This window comes from Larus michahellis, chromosome 6 (genome assembly GCF_964199755.1).
Source record: "Larus michahellis chromosome 6, bLarMic1.1, whole genome shotgun sequence".
Lineage (NCBI taxonomy): Eukaryota > Metazoa > Chordata > Aves > Charadriiformes > Laridae > Larus > Larus michahellis.
The window spans coordinates 50,761,489-50,789,166 of record NC_133901.1 but is presented as its reverse complement, the minus strand read 5'-3'; the positions used below and the strand labels follow the sequence as shown (position 1 = coordinate 50,789,166).

The following is a 27,678-nucleotide window of genomic DNA, read 5'->3' as shown; positions in this document are numbered from 1 at the left end:
AGTCAGTCATGAAGGACAGCTGGCCACTGTTTCCACCTCATACGGAGTTTGGGGATGGATCTAAAGAGCACCACAGGTTTGTAAGAATACCAGAAAAAGGTTCTATATTAAGAGCCTAGAAAAGCCCTGAGGCAGGTTTTTACTGTTAGGAAGAAAGATGCTGGGGCTACTCAATAGTCCTCTCCCCGGCTCCTAGCCAAGCCAGGCATCATCAGCATGTCTATCCACTGCAGCGCTTGTTTATATGTCTTCTTCCATCCCTTTTTGAGGGAAGCTAAGTGACTACATAAGCAAAAAGAAAGCTAAGCAGAACAGGCTAGCAGACAGGCAAGACAGACAGACAAACAAATTGGTATCACCTCAGAGAAGGACACACTTCAGCAGCAATGCTCCCACGTGTGAATGGAGAACCACGAGCAGGGAGGACTCCCCAGCCCAGCCGACAGAAAAAAGAAAACCTCTGCACACACACCAAGCCCCAGCTCTGGTGGAAGTGAGGGGAACGCTGGCCAAAGAGCTCCCACAAAGGACACTGAAGAAGCTGCAGAGCCGAGCAGCCTGACCTCAAGGCTGTGAAGGTCAACGGAAGGACTCCCTGGCTGCTGGATCAGAAGCTGAAGGCTGCATCTACAGCAGAAAATTGCATCTCCCATAGGGAACAGGTACCAATGCCTGCTGCAGGCTGCACAACTCTGGCTTGGACAATAAATGTCCCTGTGTTGGGCAGAAACATCACTGTGCTGAACATGTGGAGCAGCGGAAAACCGCTGGGGGGGGATAAAAGCTTATCTTGGGAGATGGCGCTAAGTAATGGACATGCTAAGCGGGCAGAGCTGGTCTGTGCTAGGGAACACGGGGTCTGAGCATCCTCCTCACACGCTCTCCTCTCTACCAGCACAAAGTGGGTGAAATTACTCACCACTCCGCCTGAGTGGTTTTGTACAAGTGGAAAGGAGCAGACAGCCCCCCACCGACATCCCTCATGCTGCCGGGCGATGCAGGGGCCCTCGTCCAGCCGCTCCTGCCTTCCCCACCCCACGGCCGCAGTCTGGCCCCAGGGCCAAAGCTGCTGCACTGCTCACACGCTTGCTGGCACCACCGCTGCCCGTCACGCTGTGCTAACGGGACCTCAGAGTAAAACAGGAATGAAACCAGAAAATTTCTGAGGGTCCCCTGAAATAAATTAATTTGATAGATGACGTTACTGCTTAATATCATGTTTTACTGGACTATCAAAACAAATTATCAGGTTATACTTGAAATATCTTTCATATGCTGTGGGCTCATTCTTTTTTCTTTCTAGTTCAGACTGTGAAACTAAACAAAAGGAAATAACTTCAGAATAGCTAAAAGAGCCATTGCACTTCATATTATTACTTAACGGAACAGGCAAGAACACAGTCCTTATCCCAGCCCTCTACCAAAGGGGTCTTAAACCTGCAAAAAATGCTGGGTCAGAACTTCATAACTGGGGAGGTTCTCTATAATGAGAAGGAAAACTAAAATTCAAAATGGTAAAATACCTTAAACACCAGGGATGGACAGCAATGGAAACAAAAACTAAATGTAATGTCTGATTTCCATGTCTACTAAGTGCTTTTCTCATTTGATTAAAATCAATGAAAAGATGACAGATTTCTGAAAAGGCCTCCAGGGTAGTAGCTGCAGCTCTGCTGAAGCCATCAGCCTCTGTATGGGTCACGCAGATAATGAGAAGTCATTTGCACATATAAATAGCGCTCCTGCTCCCTAAACAACTGTAGACCCGGAGCTGGAAAGGAGGTCAACACTACTGATAATGTCTCACACAGTTTTAACTTAACACTGACAATGCTCTGATTGTCAAGGCATATAAAATATAAATTTTGGCTTGACTTCAACTGCAAAGAAAGGCCAAAGGGTTCTATTACAACCAGGTGCAACACCCAAAATAGAACTAACTGCATGTTAGTCAGTACTCGGGAGAAACATCTTTCCCTAAATGTGGCCCTTTGCTCCTGCTCTTTTGAATTGCACACATCCAGTGTGAGCACCAGCAGGACCAAGCAGACCAGAGTTCAGGAGACAGGCCAACACAGAAACCTTCTGTGGGTTTTTAACATGAAGAAGAATATGTACCCTATTGGAATCAGGTATGGAAACTGAAAGGGAAGCAAGGGGTGGTCGTTCCATAAAAAGTTGTGCAAGCTCACAATCAGAGAGAACTGCGGGGAGTAAAGGTAACAGTAAAACTGTATCTCCCTCTCATAAACTGATCAAGAAAATAAGTAACATTGGCAATTACTTCCCACACATCCTGCACGAGCAGCCTGCCTGGTTCATCAATCAAGCCAAAGATTGCTTCCCCAATATCCATCGCTACAAACTCAGTCCAATTTTTGCTAAGTGTGAGCTTTCTGTTTCAAATATTGCCATCTTGTGGAAGCCGCCCGCAAGGACTGACGAGACGCCAGTAGCTGCAAGCACTGCTCCTTCCTGCACGCTGCATGTCCCACCAGACAGCGCTGAGGCCGAGTTGGTTACGCTGCACAGACCCTACTGCATCCCTCTTTAAAGACGTTTGTAGCTCTCAGCAATGGAGCTGAGAATCTCCGAATCCTACCTGAGAAGGCTGGAACAGGTCCCTGACATTGTGCATACCAAGTTGGGTATGCCTTACACCCCAGCTCTGAGACGCTCAGACCCCGAATCCTGATCTCAGATGGTTAAACAAAACCTGAACCAAAGTATGTCATGCTACATCACTCCGGCTAACAAGGCCACCGATACTGCCTTACAATGCAATCGAGCTGTAGGAACTCAAGGTCAGAACTAAATAAGCCCCGGGTTAATCCTTTGGAGGAACAGAAAATCAGATCCTCAGCTGGTACGAACTGGCAGAAACCCAGACTTGAGCTATGTGGATTGCACCAGCTGAAGATTTTGCCCATACCTGCCCTTCTGCACAGCCTGGAATTAATATTAATATATTTTTTTAATAAAAATTCTAAATTAAATGACAGGAGAAATACTTTACCTGTGGAATTAATGAATGGCTAAACAAGCATATGATAAAACAATGGCATGGCATGGAAACAACTCTACGTAATGGAAGAGTTATCAGCAAAGATGATTACCTGTGGCTTATTGACTCTGCGTGTAAGTCTGGGAGGTGGCTGTGTTGTGACAGTAGAGGAAGAGAGGGCATAGGAAGAGAGAGGAGCAGATGAAGAGAATGCTTTTGAGTCTGCAGTCTTTTGAAGAAAAGAAAAGTTGGTCAGCTTGGCACACACTCTCTTATCACCATCACTGCTAGTGATAAGAGCATCTACTATCCAGTAAATTTGACGCACACACAGCAAACGTAACTCCATGCAAGGGCAAGTGCAGTTTCCAGATGGTTTGTCAGAGCTGACCACCTCATTCTGTTTTGAACATGCAGGTTACGCCTGTAAAAATGCTACTAAAAACATATCCAGATGGTAAACAGCACAGTCTTTATGCAGCTCTCAATACACTTCTGGTTATGATTCAAGCAGAAATCAAAGAATTTGTCAGAAGATTTCCCAGTGTGAAATGTGTCATTTTAGAAACCCTAGTTCTTCATTATTTAACGTTGGCAGATGGAGTATGTCATGGAGGCTATCGCAGTGCATCCAAGACAGTATTTATAATGCTATGACTTTGAGCTCTCCAAACTACCACTCTTATACAAGGTAGCATGGGGGTGCTGTAATGTGTTTTGGCATACAACGGACCCCAAGTCAACTGAGAGCTGCAAAGTAAGGCAGATCTCCTATACCAAGACCAGGGGCAGAAGATACGTTGATGAAGCTACTGCAGGGTTCCCCTGTGTTCATGATATGTCTCATTATAACATACAGCTACATGTAACTAAAAACTCTTGGGGAAAAATATCACTAGGTCTAATTCTCATTTGTGGCTAGACCCTCCCACATCATTTTGGAAACGCAAAGGTAAAAAATTCCACTCATTGAATAGATAACAATCAAGCCTCCCTGACTTACTGACGCACATCCCAGACTAAGGTCCACTAAACCACAGGCTCCAGGATCAACAGGGGACAGCTTTTGTGATTCTAGGAGCCAGGCTGACATTTACAAGGCTTTTCAGTCCTCAGCTTTAGGAGGAACAAATAAATCCTATCACCAAACATGATCCATTGCACACTGGAAAATCTCAGAATAGCAAGGAATTGCCTGCATTCTACACAGTGAGGCATATGGGCATGAGACCTATGTGATACTTTCATCTGACACACCTGGTAATAGCCACTATCTGGGACAATCACCTCATTAGACATGACCAATTGAGTCAGTCCTGCTCCTGAGCCCTCTTATAAAACTTTTTGATCTGCTATCCAGTGAATGCCACTGGTGACCCCTGGAAGAAGGTCTTAGGATCATCAAAATGATATGTGGCAGCCAATGGCTGTGCCTGGCCAGCAGAGCAACGCAAACCTCAACACACCAGTTAAAATCAGGGATTCAGAGCAGCACACACACATGCAGGAGAAGTACCTTCTTTTCCCCGCTTTGAAACTTTCCCAAATCACCTTTCCTCATGCCTCTTTTCTCTGTTTTACCTCCCTGCACAATAGCCATTAGCTCCTGACACAACTGGTTGTCGTCAGAGGAGCCCACAGGTCTCTTTTCTGGGCTCACACGCATGTCTAGTTGGGATGGTTTCAGGCAGCGCTCGACAGAGATCTTGGGAGCAGTCTGAGCACTCTGCTCAGGGTTGCTGCTGCCCTCTCTAGTCTTTTGGAGCCAGGCTTGGCTGCTTGGAGCAGCTTGACGCTGCTCTGCGAGGACGCTTTCGGGGCTCTCCACTGCCCAGCGAGGGGTGTTAGAGTAGCTCACGCTGGGAGAAGGGGAGCCAACAAACTTTTCTTCACTTTGCGGAGTGGCCTGATAGAAACTGTGAGCGGAGGACTGAGGTCTGGAGGAGTAAGAGGGCAATGGGGATTTAATGGAGCTGGGAGTCGAGGAGCCTGAGAGATGAGAATGGTGGAGGCTGACCGTGGGGGAAGGGCTGGCTGCAGCAGAAGGCGAGAGATAGTCAGTGTGAGAGAGGGAGGCTTCAGGCGGAGGAGGCAATGGAGGAGTTATGGCAGGAGTGGAGCTAGGAGACACTCCCACGGTCAGAGCAATCCACTCAGATGTGACTGCCTGCACCTCTGGAGATAAGGCGCGGCGCGCAAAAGGCAAAGGCGGAGGAGTTGGTGTATGAAGCAGGTCAGAGCTGGGAGACTTGAAGGAGACAAAAGCAGGAGAGAAAAAGAAAGAAATGAACAAAAAAATAGTAAAGGAAAATACAAAACGACTGAGCAAAAGTAAATGGAGAGAGAGCGAGTGTAGAGAGGAGCAGATCTGTGACCAAGCATGGTGCATAAGTTTTCCACAGACAAGTGCACCATGTTGGAGAATGTGCCGTCCACAGCTACTCCAACCATGGAGTCCAGTCTATATCTGTGCTGCTAATATCCTTCTCCAGCCTTTGCCAGAATCCCAGACACAAAGTGTCTTGTGGAAGACCTTAGACTTCATACCATATGCCCTAAGTCCTTCAGGGAGCAGGTGAAGCCACCATCCGTGACGGCAGCACGTAGCATTTGACTGGCCTGGCAGCAATAGCTGGGACCCCAGCAGCTCACGCTGTGGACTCAGTCAGAATTCACTGCTGCAATGAATTTTGACTTTATCCAACTCTTGCACGAGCAATGCTTGCTCCTCAAGAAACTTGCATTGCTGAAGCTGTGGAGGAGAAATGGATCAAAAAAGCCAACTGTGGCTATTTGGTCTTTAAATGATTAAAGTAGGTCCTATATTCATAAAGGCAGAACACATGACTGAGTTCTGCCCTTAGCTATTACCACCAGTGACATCAGTGAGATCAGCTACTGATCAGAGTTTCTCAGTCCTCTGCCAAGTTAGGCAAAAAAGTAAGGGAGAGAACTGACGTACTAAGAGAGAAATCAAAATAATAACAAGGGAAATGGGTGAATATAATTCCTTCCATCAAAGGGAAAAGCTTGCAGAGAGCTGGTGGCAGACAGGCCACAGCTACGGAGAGACTGCCCAGCTCAAACAGAAAAGCTCAGCTGAGGTCCACTTTGACAAGCAACAAGTCTTTCCTCTTTACAGTAGCTAAGAATAAAAACACTCCTTTTAGGGAAGAGCCACCAGACACCAGCATGAGCCATAACAGCCTTTCCCATCTGCTTTGGGCTGTATATCCCTTCCTCCCGTGCCCAAATCTCCACCTTTGTTCCTTGCAGTCTTGACCTCAGAATGACCTTGCTTCAGTCCCTGTGGGTGACAGGGGGATGCATCAGAACCTCATGGCCGCAACCCAGACATGTATGTTGACCCTCAAAAGCATGAGTCTTTGCAGGATGAGAGCAAAACAAAGGTATTTAGAGACTCACTGCCTGTTTGGTATGTTTTCCATGGCAAACATTCTGGGATCCCCATACAGTTACCTGCTGCCATTCTGATTTCTAGTTTGAACTGCAGTATGGCTTACAGTGAATCTAATATTCATGGAAGATCCCAGAATGGCCTGCTCTCAAAGCCTGAGTTAATTTAGCACCTATTTCAAATAATACAGGCCACTCTTCCTGACCCTGTATCCCAAAACCTTGGTTGTGAGCTGGAACGTTTAGGAGCAAGTACACAGCTTGATTCAAGCTGACTGGGATCAACATAATGACTCCTACAGACTATAGCAGTCTGTGACGCCCTTTTAACAGTCATAATAAAAAAAAAAATCACTCATCACAGTGAAGGTCTGTAAAGTGTAAATACGCACTCAGGAGGAGCTGGATCACCAATTCATTCCATCTCTGGCAGTGAAATTTATTCAGGTGGCTGTGAACTGTAGCCCTTTCAACCTGGCCTGAATTCAAGCTACAGACCAGAGACGAAAAGCTGAGTCTCCAAATCCCCAAATGACCCATTCATTAACCTTTCTGGTAAACGAAACATCACCTTTTCTTGCAGCTGCAGCATACTGCAGGGAGCACGTGGCTTTTACTGGGCAAAACACTAGTCTTAGGTACAGCCTTTTTCAGCTATTGCTCTTTGCACAGCAATGGCAACATCCCTCTGTTCTGCACGGTGCTGTGACTGGCTGCATCTAGTCCAAATACCTGTGGTGAAGCTGTCATGCTGCGGTTAGGGGAGAGGGACATTGGTGGGTCAGGATAGTCGATGGCATTCTTGACCACTGGGCGTTTGAGCACCTCCACGTAAGTAACAGGGAAGATGCCTTGGCGATTGGTGCCAGAGATTCTTCCTTCATACCAATTCTCATCCACTCGTCGAATCAACGTGATCCTTTCACCCTATGGGAAGGAATAGTAACGTAGTCCTGACTTTAACATGTTTCATCATTCCAAAGCAGATTACATTTTTAATCTTGCTGCATCTGACTTAAAACAATCGGTTGCTCTCAGCTCCCATTTCCCAGTTATGTGGTCCTAACCCTAATCTCTGGGTAGGAATGACATTTTTCAGTTCAGAGAAGGAGGAAATGCAGATCTTCTGGTGCTGATTTGGGCTGTCTGCAGACTCAGTTATGCTCACTTCACATTTTTAAGACCCTACTTGCTAAAGCCCATTAAAAAAATGGAAACCAGCAGTTTCAGGCTGACCACAAGACCCTCAGGGATATGAGCTATACAGGGAGCATGCACAGGTCTACAGTTTAAACTAGGTCGCTCTATGCTCTCTCCTGTTTTGCTGACAAACGAAGTGACTTCCAGAACCTTAATATAAATTGCAAGCCCCACCCTCATGTATAATTAAAAGACAGACAAGATCTAATCTGAGCATCAAAACAGCTGGTTGAGATGGAGAAATGCTGCTACTTAATCTAAATATGGCTGACTTTGCTCTGAACAGCCTTTACACAACCCACTCCTATCCCTTCACTCTGCATTCAGGTCTAGCCAGTCACTTCAATACCACAGAACCTCTCCTGCCTGTGCTCAATGATTTAGCTTGTAGTACGAAGGAAGGTGAACCCAGTTTCCTTCTTTTCTACGTCACCATTGTCACGTGACTGTGTGCATCTCCACTGGAGAGGATCAGACTGGAGACACGTCAGCAAATATCTGATTTGCCTTGCAGAGCTAGGCTGCCAGTGCTTGTGTTCAAAGTATCTTCTCAGCCAGCCCTAAGGAAGCAATTGGCACTTCTTGATTCAGCCTACCTGCAACGCTCCCAATGCAACGCGCTACATAATGACTATGAAGTAAAAACATGGGTGATGAGAAGGAATCTTTCCTGAATAAGGAGTTCATCTTATTGGAGCTTTCATTTGGAAATTGCAAGTTATTAGTGTGAAAAAAACCTCAGCGTTTGTCCAGATTCAATTCACCAGCACAATAGTCCTACCTTTCTGAAGGACATTTCCACTTGGGTATCCCCATTGAAGTTGAACTTGGCGATAGCATCTCCATATTCCAATACTTGCAACGGTGATGGCTTTTTGGGCTGAGCTTTCTCAGCTGGTGGGAGGAGCTAGAATGAACAAACAGAATCAAATGAGTCGCATACAAAAAGCCCACAAACTGGTCACTGGCCAAAAGGGAGCGGACAAAGAGAACACCTGCAAGGAAAGCAGCTACCTCTATGTATGATCGTGGAAAGATGCCAACTCTGCCATGGTGTTCGCCTTCATACCAGTTCTGGTCAATCTGCTTGTAAATGTAAACAATATCTCCTTTTTGCAGTGGAAGTTCCCTGTTAACAATACAAGCACTCCATCAGAACTTCAGTGGAGAACAGATGTGTTCTTTTGCTGTCCAGCAACCCCTATGTACCAAGGGCTGCATCAGCCCTGTTGATAAAAATCATGCTCCATCCAAAGTGAAAGCTACATGTTGGGAATTACCCTGTTCATATCGTGATGTTCAGGGACTCTCTTACTCTTTGCGCATCTTCTCAAAAAAGCTGGCCTATGAGGGCCCTACTAACCACACAGCCTCCAGCAGCAATGGGGTCAAGCTCAAGCAAAGCATGCCACTGGGCTGCCTTCCATATTGGATATGATGAGCCATGCTCAACTCCTGTTTTGAAACAGGTCATGTCACAAGGGCCCACCAAAGAGACACATGACTTTAATGGAAGCTATTTTGCTGATCAGATGAACGCCAGTGTTGATCCTGCAACGATTACACTTCTGGTCAGCCTGTGGTTGCACAACCACTGACCTCACCTGGGCTAACAACTGGGATTTCAATCTACAGTCTTCAGTGCTAAAATGATGAATGTCTGCAACTTGAGGAACTCCCACTGTGGGCAGCTTATACTAGGCTCATAAACCTACTACTTGGGTCCCCACAGGAAAACAGTCAACCTGGCCTTTCCTAACACGATTTTCACAAGCTCTGCTTTACTTTTGTTGGGCACCCTGGTGCATTCTGCTCAAGGTACACAACAGTTACACCATGCATCTGCCTCAGTTTTATTATAGGTGCTGAAGAGATGCTGCGTAAATTGTTATGAATCATCACCTACAGAACACATAAAATGTTCTCAGGACATTGGCACCTGAGACGAAAAACAGCAGGTCCTTCACTGAATTCTGTTCTTCTTTCTTCCCTCCCTAACAATGTTAAAAATGAGAGCTTCTCCAGGCTCATGCAGAGGGAAAGGCCTTCCAGGCCTTCTCTTCACAGCAGTGTTCCCTAAAAAGTATGAATAGTGCTGTGTGATTCACCTGAGGGACCACAACAGAGCTCAGAGGTACAACAAGGCCACCAGAAACATCCCGCTGGTGTATCCACAGATGCCAGGGGAGCAGTGACCAGTCTGTACCCCTTATAGGTCCTCCTGAATCAGGAAAATCCTCAGTCATGGACCCACCTACTTGCTTAAAGCCAGGCATCTGTTTAAGTCCCTTGCTGACTTTGGGTTACGCTTAGCACAGTGAAAAGGATGCTGCTGTTCTGCATATCTATTTCTTCTGACCATCTGTATGGCAGATTTACGCAGTGAGCTACTAACACAGTTCTTCCAGCTCCTAAATTGGAGCGCAACCAGGGATGTCATGCAGGGGAATCCCTTCCATCTCTAGCACAAGGGCAGTGACAGAGCTGCTGACAAAAGGTCTCACCCAGCTGTCCTGCTTACAAGGTACAAGGAGGAACATCAGCCAAGGCACTCCCCCGTGGCTCCACACAGCCTCAGAGCGCAGCGCTCACTTGTTCCAATAAAGAATGTGGGTTTGCCCCCAAAACCACGTGGGATACAGATGCTCTAAGAAAGAAGTATTTTCCTAAAGGTCCTTTAGAGGCTATGACCTGCGAGATTCATATTACTTTTCCCTGCCTTACTGTGGATGCCTTTGCTTTGAGCTGCTGGAAAGACACTCCCAAAACATGAATCCAATTGCATGACACTTCATAAATGCTGCATCCTAGGGGAAAAAGCAGAGGAAGAATACTCAAGGCTGTACTCACTTTAGCGTCTGTGCTTTAAAGTCAAACTTGGCTCTAGCGGGTCTCATCTGGAGATCAAAAAAAAAATCAACACATTAAAATAATTATTAGTTTTCAACCCTCTGCTGAGGAAAAGCATCCAAACTCTTCTACAGCTAACATTAGTCTGGGGAAGAAAGTGAATGCAGGTATTCTGCTACAAGCTTGTGTGCAACTGGTACTACAGTCCAAAGATGCTGGATGGGTCTCTCCCACCAGGGCAAAAAGTGCCAACTTCTGGCATAACAGTAATTAAGAGCTCTGCAGGAAATGGATTTAACAGCACTAAACTGTTAAATGTGACAAACCCTGTTGAATGAAAGCTGCTCCAGTAACTACAGTTACTGGGGCGCTGGGACCAAATTTCCCTTGACGTGTGAATGGAGAAACAAAATTTACTTGCTGGGAGAAGAACAGTAGGATTTTATCTGATGTGGCTCTTGATTATTACCTGGCCTTGCTGAATCCTGCAATGTGACCCATGTACTCTGTATAAATTAGTAGGAAAGAGACAAAGGTGAGGAGGAAATATGAATAAATGATGCACGTGTCTAAAATAATGTCCTCGGTGGCTATAAAGCCAGAGAGGACACTGACAGCAGGCCTGGGCTTTAAAGCTTGATTTAATTGTCTGAATGGCCACAAAATATTCAAACAATTTTAAAGTCATTTCAGTAACAGAGTGTAAAATAAGAAGTAGTCACATTCATGTGGCACCAGACCATTTGAAACTACATAAAGGGCAGACAAGCGTGCTTCACATCCACATGGTGACCACCTCACCCACCACCACAGGGCAGCACCTCAGGGGAAACAGAGCCGCTGTCAAGAGCCCCAGCAGCAATCCCTGAGGCAGGAAAAGGTATTTGGCCAGGACACCTGGACTAGCATCTGGCCCTTGGGAAAAGTGGCTTGGGCTCATGGGAAAACTGTCTGCCTCCTCCTTTGTCTCTTTCAGAAAGACTGACCAGGTCATATGCAGTGAAACATGACGAGACTTTTTCCAATCGTTTCTAAAGGACATTAATCATCTTTCAAGAGGAGAGAGACAATCCATTTCTAAAAAAACCCCTATGAGACAGTCACATGGCCAGGATCAACAAGACATGAAGTTTCTAAGCGTAAGGCACAGACAAGAAGATGATGTAGCAATATGATGCAAAAGATGTAGAATGCCTTTGATTCACTAAAAGTAGCTGATATTTAAAGTCATGCATCACAGATGTGCACCAGCAATTCTCAGCAGGCATGCTTTAACATATGCAGCTTGGTATAGAGATATCAATTAATTTACCAGGCACAAGAGTCAAAGCAGATCTAAATGAAGCCAGAATGGGAAAGGGGAAAGTGGAAAAAAAAAACCAAAAAGAAACAAACGACATTCTCTGAAGAGCTGATGTCGGCCTAAAGCACAACGTTGTGAGAGGCAAATATTGCTTTGGGTCAAGCAGCAGACTGAGGTAACTAAAACAGACCTCTGACCCAGATTTCCTCTTTGCTGTATCGTCTACATTTAGGAGGTCCCCAAACCGCTCATTAGTGATAAACTGATGGTGCGTTGGAATAACCCCTGTGTGCCTTCTAGCTGCAATATCAGCTTCTTCTTGCTCACGTTTAAGCCGTCTCTGGTCCTCTAAAAGTTTCTGCCATAAAATTGCATAAAATGGGCAGTAAATCATCTAGTTAAAGGCATTCAAAAGCTGCCATAAATGTGACTCAAACAAAATTTCTGAGGTCCCAGCAAATAGCTGGGATTTTACAGTCCAACATAAAACACTGATTCTACTAACTACACAATACCCTTTCATTTTACAAGCACAGAAAATACACCACCATTATGGCATAACTGAAACCCAGCTCATACCGAGGATCTGATCCAACGCTGATGGAAGTCAACAAGGAGTTTTTCCTAAGTTTTGGCCAGGTCCTGGGAGCTTCTAAGAAGGTTGCTGACAATGCAGAGGGCTGATCCAAACCCCACTTCGACCAACAGGCAGTTTCTCTCATTGACTTCCAAAAGACCTGAATCAGCCCCACAGGTAAGTTCTGAGGCACCAAACTCCCCCGAGCTTTGCAAGGAGCCTGGGACAGTGCCTAACCACCTTCAGGTACCAGGTTCTCCCATACTTCCTTTGGGCTCATGTAATACCCTTTGTAAAATGAAGTAAATAAACCCCAAATAATTATTTCGGACTTCTGAAGTCTCCAGCACACTAATGGAAATGTACGTTCTTGAGTACCTGGGCAGAAGGATTCTTCTACCTTTTGAGGCTGACTTTAGGCTGAAGAGTTTAGCTCTATGCTAACTCATTTGAAGCCAGCAGGTCTCAGTGAACTCAGAGTTTTGCTTTTACAAAAGTTTTTGTGCTGGATTTTGGAAGTGGGGGGATTACTAACTGTTTCACGAAGATGACAGCAAAAATATACTTTTCGCATATGAATTAAGAGCAGGTTTTACCGTCTATTTCAAAGCATGCATGAACATTATTTGAACTCAGAAAGTTAACACTAAAAATATAGTTTTTTTTTTTCCCCCGGGCAGTGAAAATTAACAGCTTCCTGGAAAGCAATCACTTTATAAATTCTTTAATTCAGCTTGAATACAGTCAGTGCTGGAAAGTCTATGTGGCTTTCCTATTATTTCAGCTTGTCCCAGTGTTGCCCAGCCATTTCAAAAAGGACTGCTACATTCCGTTGTCGTCAACTTTAGACACCATAAAGAATTCTAATTTGCATGGGGCAGAAACTTCACACTTTGTGATAGCTTAAAATGTCTTACATTTGCTGTTCAAAACCTGAGGATCCCCACAAGAAAAATACTGTTCTCACCAGTTTGATAATATACCGACTAAAGTGGCTTGCTTGAAGAACAATAAAACCTTAACTCACTTATAGAATAACCATTCCATCTTTATCTGCGAGAACTAGGGTGTTGTACCACATCTCACATACATCTCCAACCTTTTTACATTCTTTAAAGCCCACATACGTAATTTTGTATAATTGATAAGAACTATCAGGTTCATTTTAAACAAAAACTAAACTGGACTACACATTATACATTAAAACAGTGGAAGAGGTAGTATTAAAATCAAAACATACTAATTCTAGCTTGTTGCTCTAACTTCCAATATACATAGCCATGGACATACAAGCCGTCCTTACATAAGGCTGAATGCTATACTTCTTGTACATGGAGCTGCTACAACTGTTATTAGGCCATAAAAGAGGGCATTACCTCTTTATCGTCATGCCGTCTACGGATGATTTCTTCTGGAGTTTCCATGTAATCAACTGGTGCAAAATGCCTTGGTGATTCTGAATCTACTTCGAAACAACATAAGGGGGTTAAAATACAGATGGATTTATCTAGCATAACCAGAAAGGAAAAAAATAGATATTTTTAAACAAGTTGTTTCCATTATGACAGTAAGGATTCTCAATTGCCATTGACCAAATTGCCAATCAGGTGTTGATAATTTATTCTTTTTCTTTTTTTTTTTTTTTTTTTTTCCCTTTTGGGCTGTACTTGTGAACAAAGATCCAAAAACAGGGAGAAAATAACAGTACGGGAGAGAGTAAAGACATAGAAGGACTTTGTGAAGAAAAGATTCACTGCCATCAAAATATGATTTGGCATTTTACTGTTGAGAAAAGTTTAATACACACACACGCGCACACATACACACAACTAGACCTTGAGAAACTGCTCCTTAAAGCAAATAATCTGGGTTTGTTTTATGTTCCCAGGTGTGCAAATGATATAGAATTAGAAATATCTCATGTTGAGATTCTTGCATCCCCAGAGTTGCTTGGGAGACAAACTGAACCCGATGTGATTAGAAAGGCAGCGGAAATCGTTTCTCAGAAGTGCAGCTGTTAACAAGTCCTGAACAAAAATGCTCAGCAAGACACGCAAAGGACGTTAGACACACTAGGGGAAAAAACAGAGAGTCAGGGGATGCAAAGGTGGGGGGTAAAAGTGCGAGGGTTGTGGAAGGAAAGGGGAGAAGAAAGGAAAGCAAGAAGACATATGAAGGGACACTGGTAAAGAACACAAAAAGCCACCTCCTAGGTACGTCCCAAGTTCACTTTGCGGGTTGTTGTTTGTGTCCAGGCTGTGACAGAGGGCATATGGAACAGGGTTCCCATTGTTTAAGGAGTCAGGAGTGTCAGCCCGGCCCATGAAGCTATCTTGGCTAGATCCCATGGTGGGGAAGCAGCTAAGCCTCTCCACAATGTCATAGGAAGACAGGCGCCGGGGGGCTAGAGGCCTGCTTCTGGAGCAATGTTGGTGCTGGGAGTGGTGACTCTTGTCTCCTACGCTCCCCTGCAGCTGTATGGGGTTGTCTGGGTTCTCAGGGCTGGGCACTGCCGGGCTTCCCGGGCAGTCTGGGGGTGGAGTCCTGCAGGATTTGTGTTGGAAGGGCTTTTTCAATCGGAAGGGGAGCGGGCTCATTAGGTAGACGTTTCTGGGGAGCACGTGTCTGTCCCCATAGACATCCCCTTTGGAATCAGGGTTCCTGGAAGCCTGTTGCTGCTCGTGCCTTCGGATGGTAGTGAACCTGGTGTAGGAAGCTGGGCACGAGCCTTTGCATCTGTTGATTTTATGCTTCTGAGGGCCATTGAGGTTGCTGCTGCTGCTGCCACCACTGTCATTGGATGCATTTGAGAGGAGATCTATCTCATCCGTGCAAGCTGAAAGTGTGTCCATAGGGACGGCATCACTGACATCCGAAGCCGCGTCCTCCACGTTGCTGCAGGAGCGGGAGGATTTATCTGCCAAGCTGGCAGCATCCTTCTCTTCTTGGTGTGCTTTTGGCAAATCCAGAAGAAACTCTGCAGAGTAGGCAGAGCTCAGGCAAGTTTTAGACTGGAGAGAAGTGGTGAATTTGTTTTGTCCAGTGGAAAAGTCAAGCGAGGGCATCGATCGGGATCTCTGGATCAGCTGCTCAAAGGCACTGATACGGGAGGAAACGGTGTGTTTGGGGATCTGCTCTGAATCCTCTCGACTGAGGCTGTGCTCCATCCCGTCCTTTGCTTCATTCTCAAACTGAGATGCAATATCCCTCACGCTGCAGGAGGAGACTGTGCCCAAATGGATCCTGGACCGGTTGATCTGGTGCATGTCTTTATACAGCATTGTAAACTCCATCCCACTCTTCCTGGAGGCAGGGAACAGGTGGCCTTTCCTAGAGTTGGTGCCATACTCCTGCAGGCTCATGGTACTGCCGGATTTGATGGCATACTCCTGCTTTGACTTCATCAACATGTTTTCTATGCTTTCCCCTATGTCTACCATGAAAGCTTTTTTATTATCAAACAAGGCAACAGAGCTACGAAGGTTTTCGCAGCTTTGAGCTTTCTCATGAGACAGCAAGATACCCTTCTTGTCCTGCACAAGAGCAGCTGGAGCTGCTAGTTTGGGTTTGAATTTAGAAGGGAGGATTTCAGTAATGCAGGCTTTTGCAGCTGATAAGGGCTTCTTATGTTTACATGCGTGACCTAACATACCGGTATGACTAGCGTTAAAGGTTCGGCTATTAACTGAAGAGGGTGCAGTCATATGAGCATTCCCACCTTTACGATCCACTGGTAAGCATGCAGAATAAAATAAATACAACCTGTTAGCTTAAGTGCTAGAAAGCTATTGAGAAAGGAGAAAGAACATGCTTGGATTTCATAAAATGCACTTTAAAGAAACAAAGCTCCAAAACATAAAGAAAAGCAGGAAGAAACTGCACAACAAGCCACGCTTACAGGAGTAGGTGAAGTGCTGCTAACATCTCTAAAATGAGAGGCCTGGCCAGAGCAGATCTAGAGCACTTTGAAGGTACCCTCCTAAAAAGTGCTAAGCATCAAGCTTCCAGGGAAGCTGTGGTATCATGGAAAAGGACGGCTGAACCCTGGGCAGGATCAGGGTGTCAGCAAGAATGCAGAGGCACTATCATTGCAAAAATGGCTTAATACAAGCCTGTAATCACACCTACTACGGTCTCACCACAGTGCTTGCCAGTTTATTCCTGGGAGGGAGAAGATACTCAGCGGCTGACTGTGCTAGCACAAGCAGGCCGTATCAGTTGGCCTTGCCGAAGAGCTGTCTGCTTAGAGATTCCCCATACTAGGAATAAGCTAGTCCTTCAGACAATGTGGTTGGCCATGTTTGCTTTAAAAATCAAGGAGTCAGATCAGGACATTATTTTTTTTTTTTTTCTAAGTCAAATCCAGTCTGGGTTCAGCTTGGACTGCAGTTTTTTAGGTCTGTTTCCGATTTAAGTTCAAACTCAAATGTCGAAATAACCATCCAAGCTCAACTGCAGTTTAGGGAACAATAATTGTTTGAACAGATTTTTTTGTTCAGATCCAGTTTGACTCCCTGCCCTACAGGCCTGACATAATGCTGAAAAACAGCTGGAAGACGGAGACAGAGAGAGACCTTTTTGATGTGATGCACTATTTTTAGGGAGAGCAGTTCAGAAACCCAACGCATTCCTTCCACAGTCCTCTCCCCATCTCAAGCCATTTTTAGGTTGAAGTTGGCTCAGAGAGACATTCCCCAATACAACTCCCTGATGGGAGTCATGCTCTTCCTTGTCCTAATCTTCTAGAGAGTCCACGATGCGGGGAGGAAAGGGGAGGAGATGCATCGGTCTCTGCTGCCTCGCCTTCTCAGAGCCTGCAGGGCATTGCTGGTTCACGGTGTCCCATGCATTCTTTGCACACCCCTCAGAGGCAGGAGGCTGTGGAGCACGCGGTGCCAGCTACACCAGGGTAGCCAGGCCAGCAGACATGGTGTGGCCTGCTGAGATACTGCAGCATGAAGAGCAGAAAAGGCAGGGAAGGGCTCTAGCATGGCAAGGCAGTGGGAGCAGATGGATAGCAAGGCTAGCCTTATCAGCCTCGAGGAAGAACATGAGGATGTAGAGTGTGGCTGGGGTGCTGGATGGAGAGACCTAGTCCCTCTTGGGAAGAGGAGTCTGGATCAGATAAAGGGGCCATGAAAAATATTGGCCAGTGTGGTCTGAGAGAAAAAACAGAAGGAAAACTGGGGATGGCAAAGAGGAAGGAGAGAGGAAACCTCAAATGGCTTGAACAGGACTCTAAACCCTGAAGCAGTTTGCCCCATATCACCTGGCTTTTGACACTCTGTGCAGAATGGGGAAGAGGTTAGTGCCCTGACCACCTACCTTTTGTGGAAGCAGAGCTAGAAGGTCGCTTGAGACCACTCAGCCCCTGGAACGGGATGTCTCCACCTTCCAGCACACTCTTGTAAATCTGCCTTTCATTCTCCAAGCCAGCAGGGTCCCCCAGTGCTGGTTCCGACTCTCTCTTCACTGCATGGTAGTTGGGTGAATACGTGGAGCTGGAAAACACAAAAAAGGGGGAGGGACACCAGTGGGTCACTTCTGTTTGCTGAGAGCTTCATGCAAAGTAAGAGAAAACCGCACTTGTGAACCCAGAATAGACTGTGCATGAAGAACTGGTGCTGAATGAAGAGGTTATGAATACATTGCGATCACTTTCTAGGTTTGGCACTACCATAGCATTCTCCACCTGAGGGAACTCTCCCCATTCAGTCCCTCAGCAAACAGGTGGCAGGAAAGCACTCCTCCTTTATTTTACAGATGAGACCACAGAGTCACAGAGCAGATGCATGATTTCTTTGCAGGCACAAAGAAACTCATTGGTTAGCTGGAAGTAGCACAAATATCTTCCAGCTCCTAGTCCTCTCTCCTGAAACCCCAGCCATGCCTGTCCTTTGCTTACAAAGCACAGCTGCTCAGGAATTCATCACAACCAGTTCAGCCTCCTCCCAGTTAACACTATAGTTCAAGACTCCCAGAGCAATTCCTCAAGTCCACCAGTGAGGGACCACGCAGAGAAGCAACAGTACAGGGCTACAGACACTACTGTTTTAAATGCTAAAGAAATTCCCAGATACGCACACTTCTGCTCAGCCTTGCCTAAGGCCTCCGTTACAGGGAATGAAAAATCCTGTACTCGAAGTCTACTGTGCAGATATATAAAAAAAATGCTGTTAAAATGAGTACAGTTTTAATTTCTTGGGCCTTTAAAGACTGGACATTTATTACAAATGCCTTTCCTCAGTCATGAAGGTGGAAGGCACAAGTATGTGGGGGCACAAGTATGCCCCCACATCTGATTTCTAGATTTCACTGTTTTCTCTCTAAAAAAAATAACTGACAACGCTATGGTATAAATAGCCCTTCCAGGCACAAAAGACTTCCTGAGCAATGAGGCAGACATGTTTTCCTAAAAGCTAAGTTCATCTGATACCAGTTCTTGTGCTCAACCAGGCTCGTCAGAAAAAGATGCAGTCTCACACAAAGCTATTCTGGGGCCAAAGCATGACTGCTGGAAAGTTTGAAAAAATAAAAAAAATAGGGCATTTTCCAATTCATGGAAACATTCTGAAAGCTGGTTTACATCCTGATGTCCAGGAGTGATTCAAATTTATGTGACTATGGAAATGCTCGTGGTTACGCCTGCTTGTTGTGGATAAATTTGTACATACATCTGTTTATTTTGGACAGATGCTGTACTTACAGGGTAAAGAGAAAGCCTTCAAACACATCAGAGGACTGGCCACAGAGGTGGAATTACACAATGTCTGGATCACAAAGAAGATTTTAGTTTCTGGACAAGGAAAACCAGGTCATATGCGGTCTCATAAATTACTTTCTGGAGTAAAAGCTCATGAAAAGCACCGTGAAAGAGAAAGGGAAAACTGTCACTTTTTCAACCTAGGCAATGCTCAGAGAGACCCACAGCTACAGAGCTGTTATCTCTTATGGGGGTTATCCCAGTGCCTCTCTTTGTCACGTTCCCAATGAAGGCCTGTCAGTTGCTGCAGGGAATAATGACTGCCCTGAGGTTTCTTCACCCGGGACGTAAAAGCATTTTAGCCTAGTTGATAAAAACCAAAGGGTCACAGTGATCTCCTTTGGGAATACACCTGGGGAAAAGAGAGGAGGCACTCGGCAGAGTCCCTTTTCCAGTTGCTCTCTCATTAGGGTCAGCAAGCAGTACTTAAGGGGGGCCAAGGCAGTCTGCAAGATCATAATCAGGTGAACAGAGGGAAAAGCACGACTGCAAAAAAGACAATCAACTCCAGGTATCTTTTCCCCCTGCTCTCTAAAAGCAGGGAAGAATGTGCGACGCCATGGCCTCACTGTTGTTTCCCATTCCCAGCCTACTCAGGCTGCTTCCCCTCCACTGGCTCAGATGCTGGCGCTCCTGCATGCTTTAGGTGGCATCAGAAAGGGCACAGACAGTGCTGCTGTGGGCAGAAACCTTATGAGTCTTCTGCAAATATAAGCTATTCTTTTATGCTAATCTCTAAGATTTCCACTTATTTTATTGCTTTTTCCCTATTAAAACAAAACTAAACAGTCATAGGAACAACCAACAAAATGCAGCAGCGTGTCTCCCAGCAGAATGAACACAGGCAGAAGGGAACTGAGTTGAAAGAAGTACAGGAGACCTCTAAGGCAGACCCAGAGGGGCGGTGAACACAGGTGATATTAATGGGTGTCTGGAGAAGAACATGCCTTTCCTAACAAACCATCCACACAGAGGGAATCACCGTGCCTACGGACAGCGTTAAGCATGCAGTCCAATTACAAGGAGCAGCAGTTCGCAGTAGGAGCTGCCTCCATGGCTCAAGTAGCTCAGCACAGCTCAGCATCTAGCTTTGGATTTTTTTTTGGCGTCTTCCTCTTTTAAAACAAACCAGCTCCATGTACAATTCCATTAGACAGAGTATACTGTTTATTACATGTTCCTCTGGAAAAGCAGTGCCACATTAGATCTTTGAGAAGTATCATTCCTGCTACCACTGTTCCCTTCCTGGAATATGGAAAATTATTGCCTTCCAATAACAACACCCTTTTGATCTGGTGCGCATAATTGGGAATATTTAACAGGATCTATCATACATGTGTAACAGAAACAAACTTTGTTTATTCCATGCAATAGAGTTGCTTACATGAAGTTACAGTCAATTTGCAAACTTCATCAAGATGGAGTTAAAGGTCTGGGTCTTTTTTTTGTTTGTTTGTTTAAAAATACTGTCTAGCATAATCAGCAATTCTTATCTAGACAATGCAACCACTCGTGAAATCACTTCAAAATTCATTCAAGATCAAAGAGCAGATATTGTACCTGGACTCATCTTAAGCACACATATAATTCTCACGGTACATGCATTTGTCTATATCCATCATCAAAAAATAAAGCCAATCCATTTCCAACGCCCTAAATGCTGTCCTACATGCCCTTAGATTGTAAAAGAGACATCAAAAAGCAATAGGAAAACTTACTAGGAAGAATGGTCTGTGGAAGTTTCCAGAGGAGTAACACCTGCTGTATTCTGCAAAAGTCCAAACAAAGGAGTCATTGATATGCACTTACACGTGAGGAGAAAGAAAAAGTCTTGCTTAAGTAATTTTCCATCTATTGCTCGAATATTAGCCTTTAGGAGACATTGATGTTTAAGTCTAAATGCAATTTAAGCTGTCAACATCTTTGCAGAAAAGCGACAATTTTCCTGAGTTCCTTCAGGGCAGTGACAGGTTTTTAGCACAGCCGATGCCTTTTCGCAGCGCCTATTCTTTTGTCTGCAAATGAGTCATTGTGAATAAAGCCAAAAGCAAGAAGAGATAACCAGCTGGGCCATGACCAGGAGACACATGCTCATAATTATTTCCCCAAGCTTTTCCCCCAACCGGTCACTGCCCGCCTTTGCTTTAAAGGTATATTACATTTCTGCAGCACAATACATTCCTCAGCGTTCAAAAAAATATCAAAGCACTAATAAGAAAAGCAATGTTTCAGTTCAGTTTCCTTACTTAGGAGAAGCAATGCCAGCTGCACAGGTTCAATAGCAAAAGCCAGTTCTTATCCGCTTGCTTTAAATCCATCTAACACTTCCTAGGCACATTATTTTAAAAATTTAAGGCAATTTTAGAAGAAATGCTCTATTTGGTGTCCCCTCATCTATCTTAGCATTCCTATGTAGGAAGAAAAAGCAAATCTTGGGGCTGAAAAAGCAGCTTTTTCAAGTCCTGGTGAAATGCCGCAGCTTCAAAAAAAAATCAACAACAGAAAAAAAAAAGAAAAAATGGCATGTTACCAAATTAATCTATCATTTCATGGTTCAGGTCCTGCAGACCCTCGAAACAGCAGCAGCAGCTGACCTGCCCTAGAAGGTCATGGCAAGGTGCAGCGTAAGGAAAATTGGGTAAAATCTCTTGGGAATATCCAAATCTTGTGTAGGCGTGAGCTCCTAGCAGAAAGCGGGGCTTCTATGAAGGGAGGGTAGATGGCAACACGCTTGAAAGGCACGAGATGATGACGTGACGCCAACCAAGAATTTTAAGCTGATTGCTGCTGCCTATTCATGTGAAAAATAAAGAGGGTTTTTTTGCAGACACTGAACTCAAAACCCTAAAGGAGGACAGGGGTGGGGGTGGGGGGCAGCTGAAAGGGAATGGGGGAGAGAGGAAATCACTGTATCTGAAATGGATTTCAAGCCGGATTCTCAGCATCACGTTCTATTATTTCTGACAGCGACACAGCAAGCCATGCAGTCAGAACGGTCAGAACCATTATTTATCCCAACCTCATTTAATAATCATCCAGCAGTGAATAGATTAGAGCAGAGAGTTTGGAAACAGGGATTGGCAGCATGAAAAGAATAGGAAATACCTTCTGTGGCTTTTTATGTGGCGCTTTATAAAGCTTCTCCATTTTTTCTAAATCTGCCTCTAACTCAGTCTGGTAGAGGTAGAGGTCTTTTTCTAGATCAGTCTGGTTAAAGAAGGAGAAGAAGAATGGGAAAATAATGCTTAGGGTTAGGGGAAACCAAAGGAATGTTAATTTTGAAAAAAAAAAAGCGAGCCTTTTTAATCGAAAAAAGACAAAGATGGTATGGACAATACACAGAATTTCACTAGTAATTAATCATGTTTCAATCATTACAGAGGAAATAGTTTTAGGCATTTAACATTCAAAATTAAGAGATGCACAGGCCTCCTAGAATCTAATTCTACAAACCATAAAGTTATAAAACCCACCTGTAAAAAAAAAAAGAAAAGATACTGTAACAATATGCAATATGCTGTTAGTATAATTATCATTGCAAGTCAAGATAGCGAAACCACCACTCTAAATTATGGCTGATTATGATTTAAGAATTGTTTATTAAATCAATTTACTAGCTACTTAATTGTTAGGCTGATGAGCTAAGCCCAATTAAAAAAAAATCACTCACAAGCACACAAAACCCAAGCAATGCTACAAAAAAAAAAAAAAAGAAAATCACATACACACATACATACGCGCTAGATGCTGTAGTACAACGTATGTGAGACACAATTACCTTTCTATCCTCTCTAGTAAGGATAGAGCAATCTCCAGGAGTATAATCCCAAATCTTTTTTGGAGGCTGATGGAAAGCAGAGGAAGGAAATGAGGAAATGAAGATAAGGAAAGACATCACAGAGAATATGGAAACTGGATTAGAACAGAGGGGGAATACAATAGGGGATTTGCATCAACACTGAAAAGAAATTAAAAAAAACAACCTACAACAGAGAAAGAGAGATAGAAAGACGGATAAATCCGCTATAGCACAAATATCAAGAGATCATGGGAGGCAAAAGGGAACATACATGCAGTCTGGGAGGGGCTGTTTTCAGTAGTGTTTGAGGAAATTTTTATTTTTGCAAGATGCTCTAAGGGATTTTGGGCTCTCTAGAGGGAGCCCACAACTGGTGGTTAAAGCATTCTTAACACAAAACCAAAACAAAATGGGGAAAAAACACACAGTCATAAAAAGCATTTGTTTTGCTCATTCTTCTTTTCAAAAGGAAAGGGTAAAACAAGGGCCTTTGATAAAAAAAAAAGGGAGAATCTTTCCCACCCCCACCAGACTATGAATACATACCATGTGAACAAATGGCTGAATTTCCAGTGGTGGCATTGTGGGGCAATGAGAACGCAGAGTTGTTATTTTTTATTTCACTGTTTTGGGGGTTTGGTTTGTGGGGTTTTTTGGTGGAGAGAGTGGGACACATGGAACTTTGGGAACTAGTTATTTAAAATTCATCCTATTGGTGAAGGCGCCAATTTCAAAACGGGATTTTCCTGTTGTAAGTATCAGGGAGGATTATTCAAAGTAAAGACCTTTGTCCTAACACTCCTATCCAAATAATGCCATGATAATATCCTCATTTCACCAGATATGCACCTCTCACTGAAATGCTCAGAGTCCTTGTTCTTAGTTTGTGAAATCAGAATACATTTGCTCTGTTTCCAAACAAAAATAACTTCTGTTGGTTGGCAATCATCCTACGTGTCCATATTGACTTCTGTGACGATTATCTCTGACTCACTGACAAGGAATCTCCCAGTGTCAGTCTATCAAAGGTGAGACTGAGCTACAGCACTTGGGTCTTGGTCCAAATTCCTTCAGGTTTCTAGACTGCCTGGATCTGTAGTTTGAACCCAGCCCCCTTCTACATTGGGACAGCCACGCGTGGATTGCAAACACTGTAAATAACTATTTCTTATCCATCAGATCAGCAGCTGCAGGTAGGTAGCTGGTGCTGCAAAGAGATAGGGTTGAGATTTGGAGGGAGGAACTGGAGGGAAGGAGGTGAGAAGGCAGGACATGCACCCCTTTTTCCAGCCCCCCTGCTCCTCCGTTTATAGCAAAGAGCTTAGTACTGTCTCAGGAAAGGCTGGGAGAAAGCGCCCATGTGTGATCCTGCAATTACAATGGAAGACAACTGAGCTCTAGGCTAGCCAAATGTCAAGTTTTGTGGATGGGCTCCATGGAGCTGCGGAGCCACAGGTCAGGAGGAAGGAAGCACGCGGGGATTCAGTCGCAGCAGCACGCTGAAAAAGCATCCATGCTGCAGAGACTGATCTACCTGTCTGCAGGGCATGTGCCTGTCCACAGAGCTGCCTAGAAATGCATCTGGGATCCTGGTTCAGCAAAGTGTCTCTTCAGCTGCCTTAGGAAGCGCGTGTGCTTTCCTCGATGGGGAAAACCCCGTCCTGGTCATTCTGGTGTGGCTGGAAAGCAACACCCACAGGCTCACAAGAATCCTGAGCTCCCTTTTACCAAAGATGTTCCTGCCCACATCATATAGCTGCAAATAAAGTCAGAAAGCCAGGGGAAATCATCCTGTAGAAGTACGTGTTATCCCCAGCACTGGAAAAAAAAAAGCTGGGACAAACAGAAAATCTTTGAAAATCCCAGGCGCTGGTAAATGTCAATTAAAACACTCTGATTAGGCATGGGGCTTAGCCACTAGCTGGTCACAAAAATCTCATCCTCTTGTGACCTGAGTAAGCAAAGCTACATAAAGTATGCTCTTTTGGATCTTGTGACGAAGCTCAGAGGGAGCTTTGCTGAATTTCTGTCAAGTTCCAGAGCAGGTAGCTACAGAAGTCTGAGATGACATCCTCAATTCAAGTGCCTGATGTAATGCCAAAGCACTATCTACAGAGTACCACATTCATGGCTTTGGAGATAGAGCAGGTTGACTTGGGATGTCATTTCAAGGCAAGCTGTAAGAAAGCAGCCCTTCGCAACAGTGGCCTGAGCAAGGTGGAGGACTTGTCACCAGAAGAGATGGTCTGCTGAATGAGAGCTGGATGACTGGTGTAGCCTGAGATGCCCTCCTCTGAAGTAAGGCCAAGGCTGCATGACTAAAAACACAAACACACACTTCTAAGGAACAGATATACCCTCACTTCTACAAAGCCCTGAGGGCATAAATGTTCTCCTTTCTCTGACACATTTTCCATTAACTTATACTAACTCAAAGGATCAGAGAGATGACACACCTTCATTCATTACAAGGGCATATTGCTATTAATTACACGACAGCAAAGAAAAGCACGTTTCTTCCCACTTTGTGGAAATCTTAATCCATGACAATTTATGAGGGATTAAATCCTTAGACTAACATCACTTGAAAGCCTCAGTGAGGTGGGATTTACCTGACTTCTACTGCCTAAAAGTTATGGGGTCTCATCTCAAACACTGTTGAAGGTCCTTCTTTAGCTTTGGATGGAAGGTCCATAGCTATATAAAAATTTTCTGTGACAGAACAGTCTACCCAGCCACTGTACATGTCTGGTTTTCAGCAAAAATTACACTATTTTTATGATGAGATCAGACTGGGCACCCAACCTCAGGCAGCTACATTCTGTGCAGAGGAATTTTGTCAGTTCTAAGAAAACAGAGAAGACCAGATGTAAAGAAAATCTGCCCTCTGGTGTCCATGTGCAATTGCCTTTGAAGCCAGTAGTGAACTTTAAAATGTATTTTGGGTTTTTTGTTCATGCAGGGAAATCTCAGCAGCACTCAATGGTGTGCATGGACATCTGGCAAACGACCTCAAGGAGAAAGGAGAAACAACCACTATACTATCAGCATCTCACTATACAGATGTGAGAGGCTGATACTGCTGCAGTAAGAGTAGCTGATGAAATACTATTTAATAATGAAGTTAATGGTGCTTAATCAGTAAGAACCAGGCCATAGACTGGTTTAAAGTCACATTTTTTTCCAGTAGCCATGACCACTGATGTGTTCCCTCCATCAAAACGTCCTTTGTCCTATTGAATAACTAAGCTTTGCTAAGCTTCATCTTTTTCCAGAGTGGGAAATCAAGGCTTTTTTTTTTTTTCCTTTTTACACCCCCCACCCCTACCCCAGCAACACAGTTCCATTTGAAAAGAAAGCACACTGTTCTCAGACTCCTTTGGTTTCAGGGAATGGCAAGGGCTATTCAGCACAGACTGATGCACCCCATTTAGGCAATGGGCTGCTACATGCGTAAGGAAATGAGCAGGAAACAGGGTCATGATCTGTTTATGGATAACTGGAAACTACTGACCTAGAGTTCACAAGCCAAGGCCAGGAATAAATGAATGATTCTTCTTGACTTAAAGCTACCCATCAGCCATCCTAGATCTTGTTAGGCAGAGGGAGAATAAGGGCTTTGAATAAGGACTTCCAATAAATGAGAACAAGGCATTACTTCTAAAATTAACAAAAATGCATTTTGAACTATGGTGAGTGAAAGAATATTGCCTTGTTGATACATATGGCTGGAAGGTGGGAATGTTTGTAAATGGCTTCAAAATACTTAAAGTAGTAACAGAACAGCTGCTTTACATCAGTACCAGCATGATGTTATGAACAATCACATTTTCAAATGAGTAAGGCAGCTGTTCCAGGTTTAGGGCCTAGCAAAGAGAAGTGACAATCATTTAAAAAAAAAAAAAAAAAAAAAAAAAAAAGGCAGGTTGACTTCATTGGTCATTGGAACTATCAAACTTACCGGTTTCCCAAACTCCAATTCCGAAAAGAATTTATACCAAGGTTCATTCTTTAAATCTATCTCTTCTGGGCTTATATCCCGAGTCTAAAGGAGTTGGTGATAGGGGAATGGAAGAAAGAGAAGGATAACATTATGCAAAGAATACACGGAAAGGGACTGTTAGAGATGCAGATCTCATGGTTTCCATTCTAAAATGTAGGTATTTAACCTTATAATTTGGAATTTCTATAGCACCTCTCACAAAGGCCATGAACTGCTTTGCAAACATCATTTAAGCCTAATGGCATCATTGTGAGCATCATGAATATGAATTAATTGCATTTTACAGATCAGGAGACCCACACAGAGAGAGATTATGCAGCTTGCCCAGAGTCACAGGGAGACTCAATGGAAGAGCTGGGAGTCGACCAGTCCCTCAGTCCTACGGTCAGACGCTACCATCGAGTCCAAAGCTGCACGTGCTTTCAAAATTTTCTTAATCTTCATTTGGTTAAAAAATAGATTCAGTGAGACCTGAATCAAATACTGCATCTTTAACAGCACATGAATATGTGAGAAACCCTGTTCTATACACTGCAAACAGAGTGAAAGGTGGTTTTCTAAATCAAAGGAGACACAAGTCAGAGAGAGCGCATCCCTGAAAGATCTCTGAAAGGATGGACAGAGAGACAATATTACTTGTTTCTTCACAAATAAATGTGAGAGAATCAGACAGAACTACAACAAAGGAAAATCAGACAGGACAGAAAACAAACAGTACAGTTGAAAAGAAAATTCCCTTTTGTTCATACAATCTGTTTAAAT

General features: G+C 44.2%; 1 protein-coding gene across 50 annotated transcripts in view; it reads right to left on the bottom strand.

Annotated features, from left to right (window-relative positions):
• SORBS1 (sorbin and SH3 domain containing 1) overlaps nt 1–27,678 on the bottom strand; it is a 174,820-nt gene that overhangs the window by 7,918 nt on the left and 139,224 nt on the right. For 19 of the 50 annotated variants that reach the window (XM_074590478.1, XM_074590486.1, XM_074590496.1 and 16 more), the window contains 13 exons: nt 26,875–26,958; nt 22,893–22,958; nt 22,220–22,321; nt 20,833–20,882; nt 17,677–17,852; nt 13,728–13,813; nt 11,965–12,132; nt 10,472–10,518; nt 8,636–8,750; nt 8,403–8,528; nt 7,154–7,348; nt 4,521–5,252; nt 3,117–3,233 (listed from right to left, as the gene is read on the bottom strand). In XM_074590478.1, the coding sequence (XP_074446579.1) occupies nt 3,117–3,233; nt 4,521–5,252; nt 7,154–7,348; nt 8,403–8,528; nt 8,636–8,750; nt 10,472–10,518; nt 11,965–12,132; nt 13,728–13,813; nt 17,677–17,852; nt 20,833–20,882; nt 22,220–22,321; nt 22,893–22,958; nt 26,875–26,958 (2,064 nt within the window). Of the gene's footprint in view, nt 1–3,116; nt 3,234–4,520; nt 5,253–7,153; nt 7,349–8,402; nt 8,529–8,635; nt 8,751–10,471; nt 10,519–11,964; nt 12,133–13,727; nt 13,814–14,557; nt 16,082–17,676; nt 17,853–20,832; nt 20,883–22,219; nt 22,322–22,892; nt 22,959–26,874; nt 26,959–27,678 lie in introns of all 50 variants that reach the window. The other 31 variants (XM_074590500.1, XM_074590508.1, XM_074590482.1 and 28 more) reach the window with 9 other exon arrangements.